We start from the raw sequence: 9,828 nt of genomic DNA on the forward strand, positions 1-9,828 counted from the left end.
GACCGTCAGTGTTAGATATTGAAAAGTACTGATAGCATTAATTCATGTTTTGTAAAAAGTCTAAGTCAAGTTTAGCTTTCACCTTTTCAACTTTTTCATATTATCAAACAATAACTATTTTCCCTAAGACCACTGGACTTCATATATTACTAGGTTTTCTCTCATATAAATATTACAAATGTCTATATGTTGTATATCTTATGTTTTTGAGAAAAACATTTTTCATAAATAATTAGACGTAAAAGTATTCATACCCCTTGCAAACTTAGTTATTTTCATTCAAAAAGCAGTTCATTTCAAATGACAAAAGGAATTCCTTAAGAATAAAAATCCAATCTACATTTTCTGTTTTCAACAGCATTTCAATAATACATTTTAAATGAGGTGTATGTTGTAAAAGCAACATTTTATATTACTACTTCTGATCAGGAAAAACCTGTGGTAACAATAAAAGATCAATTTAAATCTAGTATTAATCAGAAGTGTGAATAATTTTGAGCCGTAATTGTTTTAGAAATACTTCTTTAGGTATAGAATAGTGTAATAAAAACGCAATTTAACCTTTGTTTGGATCGTTTATTTCAATGAATTTTCAAAAAACAGAATTCCTTTCAATGCACTACATTACCAACAAAGACTAAATTTGGAGCAAAAACATGGTTTTAAGAAAACTTTCAGCTCTTCTAAATGTATGGCTTGACGACAGGAGCAGCCACAATGGATAAGGTGAAATTTTGAGATACTTGTGACAAAGTAATGAGGTATTTTGGGGAGCAGGAGACTCTCCTGAAGACCTTTGACTCTGTTGTGGCATCAGCTTATCTGCAGTCGAGAGGAAGCGGCTAGCAAATCTAATCAGGAAGACCAGCTCTGTCAGACGATGCCCCGTCGACCCAGAGCAGGACTCTGAATAAAAGAACATGACTGATGGACAATGTCTCCCACCTCCTGCATGAAGCTGTTGCTGAACTGGAACGCCTATTCAGTGACAGACGGCTGCATACCAAGTACGCAATGGCGGGTCGCAGATGAAGGATATGTCTAAGTCCCAGAATACTTGAAATGAACGTTTTCATAGGAAAAACACTGTTTTTGACTTGTATATTTACAGAAAAATCAGGAATTTTTATTACATTAAATATTACAAAAGTTGACATTAAAAAGAATCCAACTAAATTTTTGCCATAAGCCTAGAAAGCTGAAAATAACAGGATTTTCTATTTATTTACTTCTTAAGAATCGTAATTAACTGCAGCTGGAAATGGATCAAATCTGTAAATATTTCATAGACAGCTAGCTACACATATTTTATTTTAAAGATAAAATGCAGCTGAATTAGCCTCCAGGGATTCAATATGCAGAGGAATTTTTCCATCAAGATAAATTTAATTGGTAAATAACAGCCTGTACTTGTTTACTACTCGTTTGGTCTAATCCAAGTTATCTGCAGACTAGATTACTATATTCTGAAGCACAATAAACCTATGAAAGTAAACTCGCATGAAGTCATTTTACATTACTGAACATATACAACAGGCAGAATCAAACAGTTAACAAGATCAGAGAACATCTGTGGCACAGCTGTATCTACAGCAATAACAAAAATGCAGTAAAGCAATCTGATTTATTAGTATTAACTCAGTGAGAAATCACATCTCCAGCAATACAACAGAAAATGCCTAGTGTATTCAATAAAATGCTTATAGAAATCAAATCAAACCATTAGTGGAAGAGAAATGTACCTAAACACTAAAGTTGTCCTTAAAAGCACAGAAATTCTCCACAATACGCTCTACAACTATACCATTTTAAATCAGTTTCCATTGTCATTAAGTGTGTCATAGACTTCAACATTCACAGCTGAATAACTGTTTTTCCTTAGAGTCTTCCTGTCATGAAGTGTGTTTTGGAAGTGGTGAGGCAGACGCTGAGACCCAGGTTGAAGTGAAGAAAAGGTGATTTTAATGGTAATAATCCACAAGAAAAAATTAAAAGTCCAAAATCCTGGCAGCAGAGAGAGAAAGTGGAAGGCTAAGACTTGACAAGTGGTAGCATCAGGAAAAACCAATGGACAAAAACTACAGCCAGACTACAAGATAACTTTACACTTAATGAGACATACGACCAGGACACAAGTAACAAATAACACAGGTGACATTAAATACAGAGAGTAATCGGGGAACGAGACACCTGGGAACAATCAAGGGGAAGACAGGATAGCACAGACTCACTAGAAACAGAACCTAAAATAAAGAGAGAGAAACTCAAATCCACACACTTCCTTTTATAATAAGATTTATCCTCATTTACTGTTCCTAAAATATCACAACTAGAGTGTTTATCTTTAGTGAATTCTCATGTGTTTTAAAATTGGTTTCTGGATACATCCATGTCCACAAAGTTCACAACTGAAATGTTTATCCCGTGTGGATTCTCATGCGTCTATTTAAATGTGATTTCTGGCTACATCTGTATCAACAAAGATCACAACTGAAAGGTTTATCCTGTGTGGATTCTCATGTGTACATTTAATTTTGATTTCTGGCTACATCTGTATCCACAAAGATCACAACCGAAAGGTTTCTCTTCAGTGTGGATTCTCATGTGTACATTTAAACTTGATTTCTGGCTACATCTGTATCCACAAAGGTCACAACTGAAAGGTTTATCCTGTGTGTGGATTCTCATGTGTACATTTAAACTTGATTTGTGGCTACATCTGTATCCACAAAGATCACAGCTGAAAGGTTTATCCTCTGTGTGGATTCTCATGTGTCTATTTAATTTAGATTTCTGGCTACATCTGTATCCACAAAGATCACAACTGAAAGGTTTATCTTGTGTGTGGATTCTCATGTGTTCATTTAGACTTGATTTTCTGCTACATCTGTATCCACAAAGATCACAACTGAAAGGTTTCTCTCCTGTGTGGATTCTCATGTGTACATTCAAACTTGATTTTACACTACAGCTGTATCCACAAAGATCACAACTGAAAGGTTTTTCTCCAGTGTGGATTCTCATGTGTACATTTAAGTTTGATTTTTTGTTACATCTGTATCCACAAAGATCACAACTGAAATGTTTATCCTCTGTGTGGATTCTCATGTGTCCATTCAATTTAAATTTCTGGCTACAACTGTATCCGCAAACATCACAACTGAAAGGTTTTTCTCCAGTGTGGATTCTCATGTGCACATTTAATTTAGATTTCTGACTACATTTGTATCCACAAAGATCACAATTGAAAAGTTTATCCTCTGTGTGGATTCTCATGTGTCCATTCAATTTTGATTTCTGACTACAACTGTATCCGCAAACATCACAACTGAAAGGTTTTTCTCCAGTGTGGATTCTCATGTGTACATTTAAACCTGATTTCTGGCTACATCTGTATCCACAAACATCACAACTGAAAGGTTTTTCTCCAGTGTGGATTCTCATGTGCACATTTAATTTAGATTTCTGGCTACATCTGTATCCACAAAGATCACAACTGAAAGGTTTATCCTCTCTGTGGATTCTCATGTGTACATTTAAACTTGCTTTCTGGCTACAACTGTATCCACAAACATCACAGCTGAAAGGTTTTTCTCCAGTGTGGATTCTCATATGTACATTTAACCTTGATTTTTTGTTACATCTGTATCCACAAAGATCACAACTGAAAGGTTTATCCTCTGTGTGGATTCCCATGTGTTCATTTAAACTTGATTTTCTGCTACATCTGTATCCACAAAGGTCACAACTGAAAGGTTTTTCTCCAGTGTGGATTCTCATGTGTTCATTTAAATTTGATTTTACACTACAGCTGTATCCACAAAGATCACAACTGAAAGGTTTATCTCCTCTGTGGATTCTCATGTGTCTATTTAAATTTGATTTCTGGTTATATCTGTTTCCACAAAGATCACACCTGAAAGGTTTAGTCTCTGTGTGGATTATCATGTGTACATTTAAATGTGCTTTCTGGCTACATATGTATCCACAAAGACGACAACTGAAAGGTTTTTCTCCTGTGTGGATTCTCATGTGTGCATTTAAATGTGATTTCTGGCTACATCTGTATCCACAAAGATCACAACTGAACGGTTTCTCTCCTGTGTGGGTTCTCATGTGTACATTTAAACTTGCTTTTTCACTGCATCTGTATCTGCAAAGATCACAACTGAAAGGTTTCTCTCCTGTATGGATTCTCATGTGGTTGTCCAAGTAACTTCTGTTGCCGAATGTGTGACCACACAACTTACAGGGATGTTTATGTCCTACGAGGGTTCTCGCACGTCTTTTTGATTTTTGATTCGTTTTACATGTTTTACCATTGTCATCACAGCTAAACTTCATTTCTACATCAAATTTCTTCATTGAGTCTAGGGTTTTCTTAGAAGTAAAGGATTTCATTTTACCCTCAGAGTTTGAAGAACCTTTAGTTGAATGGCTCATCTTGATGTCATTTCCCCTGTATTTACCATTTGGTCTGTAATCTTGCAATTGTTCAAGTTGACAGAAAACAGTATTTACATCAGCTTCTTCCTCCTCTTCATCCTCTTCAATGAGTTCAGTCTCTGATGAGTTGGAATAATCTCCATGATCTTGCTTTCCGATAGGTTCTGCTGCTTCACAGTGATCTTCTGGTAACTCTCTGTGGTGCTGATGAAGGTGAGAAGACAGGAGAAACTCTTCGTCATCCTCATTCATGGTTGGTGGGAGAGACTCTGGACCTTGTTTGTCAAAACCTGGACCATGTTCTTCAGGAGCATCTTCTTTAAGCAGCAACATCTGCTGAGCATCTGCAGGAACCAATGAAGCAAATTATGTACATTATAAACCACTGCAGCTTTATATTCACATCAACATTACTAGTGTTACAAACCAACGTACATAAATGTTTGACTTTAGGTTGAACTGCGATGTTGTTCGCTCTGAGGTTCACTATAAGAGTGATGCCTGTTAAAATCTGTATTTTAAGCCTGGTCTTTTTTAATAAAACTAGTAAGTCTCAAATATCTTACATCATCACATAATAAATAGCAATATTTTCAACTTTAAACATACTTGTAGTAAAACTCGATGGGTTGGCGATCGGCTGCCCTGGGTCCATCTACCACCAGGCTTAGTGTCTTTTCTAGCGGAAACCCTGAATAAGATCAATGAGTTTTTGATTACTCAATCAACAACTTGCATCTGAAGCAGAAAGCCAAAGAAATGATAGTTATTTAAATGGGGTGTTTTGTTGCTAGTTTTCACTTTTTGTTTACAACATTGTTGCCAAAACATATTAGTATGGAGTTAGATTTGTTTCACAATTATTCAAAAACAAATAATTATGTCAAGCAACAAAAGTAGTATTCAATCAAAAAAAATGTCAAACAAAAAAAAATTCTTAGAAATTTTTAATCTTATTTATTTTTTTACAAAAGAAACATTTTTAAAGAGTTTTTTTCTATTTGAAATCACTCATTTTTGTTTGAAACTTATTTTTGCATATCAGAATTTCTTGGTTGACAGCCTAGGTTTTTGGTTGTGTAAGCTTTTTTTTTAAGCTCCTGTTCTTTGGTTGAACTCAACTTTATTTGGTTGCCGATCTCACATGATGGGTGTGGCTTAAGGACGAGCAATGTAAGACATGCTCCGATTGGTTAGCGTCGACTAAAGAGGATGACTCCCTGAGATCTCAGAACTCTGTCCTGAACTGCAGGGCTTCAGTGACTGGACACAGCATCTTCACAAAATTACACAGCTTAGCAGCTACTAAAGTGTCCACCCCGTTTCAAAGAAGAAATCTTACACAACTTATGACAGTCACATATTTTGTCTGCCGCCGTCCCCGGTAGCATATTGTGCTAGCTAATGTTGGCACTAGGTAAAGTTCATAAACTAGGCTTGTGTAATATTCGCCTGTCTTTATGTTGAATTCGTTAACCAGCAAACCTCTGTCGAGTGGCATTAAGCGTGGAAAATACCAAATGTATCTGGAGGAAATATGTGCTAAAAACTGTTGTGTAGTCCTCCGTGTGTGTATTAACTAGCATTGAAGCTAAAGTGGGAAAACAGCGGATCTTTGCACCAATGTTATTAGGTCCACGTTAGTCTGCACCACACGTCAAGTGACTGTGCAGATTATTTACCAAGCACATAATCAGTGTTGTCGATGAGGGTAGGCAATGTAACTGTTAAATATATATTTTCTTCCACATGTAAAATGTAAAATTAAGCTGGTAGGTCATCTAAAGGAAGATACACATAATTTCTGTGTTTATTATTTGGTGTGTATGTGTCTTGTATTAAAACTTTCACTGTCCTAACATGAGACAGATAATCTCTAAAAAAAATAATCAATCTCCTCCTTGTTCTGCATAATTACTCCGCTCAGTCAGAAACTGCCACTCAGAACTAGCAGTAATCAGCTAGCCGCCATGCTATCAGGAAGGTTTCATTCAGTATCTCAGGATTGTTTATTGTAATGGATCCTGCATTTGCCTTTGAATGCCAAGTTTTACACTTGAATTCTTTTGGCAACGTTGAGAGGTTTTATTTTAGCTCTTTGCATTATTTAGCCTATTCAAAGCCTTCATATGTTATCAGTCTGTTAAAGATAGTATTACCGATAGTTCAATTTTCAGAATGCCTGTTTGGTAGGGTTTTCTTCTTGGAAAAAGTTATTAAAAACAAGTTTTTGTCTAAATTAAGGTGAATTCATGGTTCCCTTTTCCACATAATGTAACTGGTAGTGTTTATGATAAAAATAATAATAATTATGTGATCGGTATCGGTGATCGGCCCTCATGGGTGATCGGTATCGGCAGGAAAAAACCAGATCGGCACATCTCTACTTACCATTCACATTCCGTGTCCCTTTCACCAAAGCCCTGCAGTTCGGGACAGAGTTCTGAGATCTCAGGGAGTCATCCCCTTTACTCAGCACTAACCAATCGGAACAAGTCTTACATTGCTCGTCCTTAAGCCCCGCCCAGGATGTTCATGTGATATCCGCAACCAAATGAAGTTGAGTTCAACCAAAAAATAGGAGCTTCAAAAAAAAAAAAAGAACTTAGGCTGTCAGCCAAAGAATTCTGATATGCAAAAATAAATGTTTCAAACAAAAATTTGAGATTTCAATTTATTAAAAAAACAAACTCTTTAAACATTTTTTTGTTTTGTAAAAAATATTTTCATGATTAAAATGTTTAAGATTTTTTTGTTGGATTTTTTTTTTTTGATTGAATAATTGTGAAACAAATCTGACTCCATGCATTTGTAACTTGAATTGATGGATGTTATTGTGTTCATAAATGTAAATATAAACTTGTCTCTTTTGAAAAATGTGTCAACTTCTGTTTTATGCACATTACAGACTTAAATAAATTGAAACCCAGAACAAAAAAAAACAAATCACTTTGGTCTGATGAAATGAAAATAATGAACTCATTAAGGTGAAAGTTTTGTGCCATCAATGCTCTGAATCAGATGTTTGATCCAACAGGGAACCAGGACAAAGTCACTCTGGCCTAAAGATGTTTACATTAATTTGTAAATTAATGTAAACAGGACCTGGAGAAAGTTTCTTAGGAGCTGGGCTCTTTAAGTTCGTCAAGTTGTAGTGATTGAATCCAGACTTCTCAGAACGAAGTGCCACTGGAGCCAATTTCAGAGCTGATGAGGTAGAGAGTCTCACTATAACCATCATTTAAACACTTTGTTCAAACTGGGTGAAGATCAGAAAGATAACAGACTTCAACCCTAAATGATGAGAGCCATCTAGAAAAAGAAAGCCAAAGACCTGAACATCATCTTCAATGGCTTTAGGAACCAGAGCTCCATTGAACCAGGAGCAGGAGAAAAGTTGAATACTTCAATGTTGAATCAGATTTGATACATTTATTTGTGTTGGGATTCAGTCACTCTTCCATCATATAGAAAGCTAATATGCTAACACAAACCGTTTCTCAACTTTCTGTTAAGAAGATAAACCTCAGAAAGCTGCTCCTAAACCATTACTGATAAGAAAACATACAGACCTGATCCATGCTGTAGGAATTTGGGGTTGAAATCAGCCTCCAGAGTTTTGCCTTGATGCTCCATTTCTTCTAATGGAGACCACAACCAGAGTGATGGGTGAACTGGTGGTGAGGTCAACTTGTAGACCAGCTGGGAGAGACAAGAACCACAAAAAGAACAATGTTAAAAAGCTACAAATCATTGTAAAATACAATGTGATTCTGTAACTCATCTATTAGGATCTTTAGTTGGTCCCAGTTATCCTCACAGGACAATAGCTGGGGTTCTTAATGTGCAGAATTGTACTTTTTACTTTTGTTCAACAAACAAAATAGAGACATCGGCTAAAGTTTGGTAACCAAAGACAAAATGTTTAAAGCTTACAGAATAAGAAAAAATAATTAAAACTGAAAAAGCACTAAATAAATTGGATAAAATGACAGAAACATGGCAGTGGCATCTGACCTATAGATGCAACATCCAAAAAGCTGATTTAGACAAAAGCAGTAATTTAAAGCGCGTGGAAGAACTTCATGCATTATCTCATCAAAGTTTTAATTCCACAGCAATATTTCAGCTCACCAGGACGCTGGAGTTCACAGATGATCCCACAACTGATCCTCAGCAGGAAATGGCCGCTCTGCGCCGCACTCAGCTCTTCTTCACCATCCGTTTCTGAAACACACCATCCTGTTAAAATACTGCCTGCTCAACACTTTACTGCGAAGGTACAAACTTGTTTCAACAAACTATGAGAATATTTACCGTTTCCTTACCAGGAATATTATCTAATCATGAAAACCAGGACGCGTTATCCCCGCACGACCCAAGATGGAGAAACAGGAAATCCTATTATTCAGTTTCTTCTTCCTCTTGCGGTTTTTGCGGGTTGGCAAAAAAAAACTTTTTCGGTGTGCATCGCCGCCACCTACTGGTGAGGAGTGTAGGTAAAAATGGCAATTTTATTCAATTTGCAGAGATAATATGGGAAAACTTTAAGAGCGCTCACAATAAGATTCTTTAAAAAACCCCACCTCCACCATAAATGTATGTACCCAGTGTATTTTTTTCATTTTTAAGTAACAGAATACTTAAAATGAGCATTTTCGTAGGAAAATAAAGGTTTTGACTTAACTTACTATTATATATTTACAGAAAGATTATAATTTTTTACACTCAATATTACCAAAGTTAACATTAACAAGTATCCAAAATGATTTTTGCAGTACCTCTATCCATCCATCCATTTTCTTGCACGCTTTTTCCCTCAGTGGGGTCGGGAGGGGTGCTGGTGCCCATCTCCAGCCAACGTTTCGGGCGAGAGGCGGGGTTCACCCTGGACAGGTCGCCAGTCTGTCGCAAGGCAACACAGAGACACACAGGACACACAACCATGCACACACACACTCACACCTAGGGGCAATTTGGAGAGGCCAATTAACCTGACAGTCATGTTTTTGGACTGTGGGAGGAAACCGGAGTACCCGGAGAAAACCCACGCAGGGAGAACATGCAAACTCCATGCAGAAAGACCCCAGGCTGGGAATCGAACCCAGAATCTTCTTGCTGCAAGGCAACAGCTCTACCAACTGTGCCACTGTGCAGCCGCAGTACCTCTAAAAAGCTGAAAATAACAGTACATTTGTACTTTATGAAGTAAATAATGAGCATTTGGTTTTTTTTATTTATTCTTAAGAATTGTAACTAAATGCAGTTTGAAATGGATCCAAACAAATTTCTCAATAGCACAGCTCAGTCTCAGTATCTTAAAGACAAATGCAGCTGAATTAGCCTCTAGGGATTTAATATGTAGGGAATTATTCCATTAAG

General features: G+C 36.6%; 1 protein-coding gene across 3 annotated transcripts; it reads right to left on the reverse strand.

The window, feature by feature from the left end:
- Nucleotides 1–562: 562 nt before the first annotated feature.
- LOC103474892 (uncharacterized) lies at nucleotides 563–8,911 on the reverse strand. Of its 3 annotated transcripts, XM_081614673.1 has the most exons (5): nucleotides 8,775–8,911; nucleotides 8,581–8,673; nucleotides 8,019–8,148; nucleotides 5,056–5,137; nucleotides 563–4,790 (listed from the first exon to the last, which is right to left on the reverse strand). In XM_081614673.1, the coding sequence occupies exons 4-5, from the start codon at nucleotides 5,099–5,101 to the stop codon at nucleotides 2,500–2,502; spliced, it is 2,337 nt and encodes a 778-aa protein (XP_081470799.1). In that variant the 5' UTR covers nucleotides 5,102–5,137; nucleotides 8,019–8,148; nucleotides 8,581–8,673; nucleotides 8,775–8,911; the 3' UTR covers nucleotides 563–2,499. The 3 variants fall into 3 exon arrangements, with proteins under 3 accessions (XP_081470799.1, XP_081470797.1, XP_081470798.1); XM_081614671.1 differs by lacking the exon at nucleotides 5,056–5,137; XM_081614672.1 differs by lacking the exon at nucleotides 5,056–5,137 and having other exon boundaries at nucleotides 8,764–8,898.
- Between the last annotated feature and the right edge of the window lie 917 nt (nucleotides 8,912–9,828).

This window comes from Poecilia reticulata, chromosome 13, assembly GCF_904066995.2.
Source record: "Poecilia reticulata chromosome 13, P_reticulata-male-v2, whole genome shotgun sequence".
Taxonomy (NCBI): domain Eukaryota; kingdom Metazoa; phylum Chordata; class Actinopteri; order Cyprinodontiformes; family Poeciliidae; genus Poecilia; species Poecilia reticulata.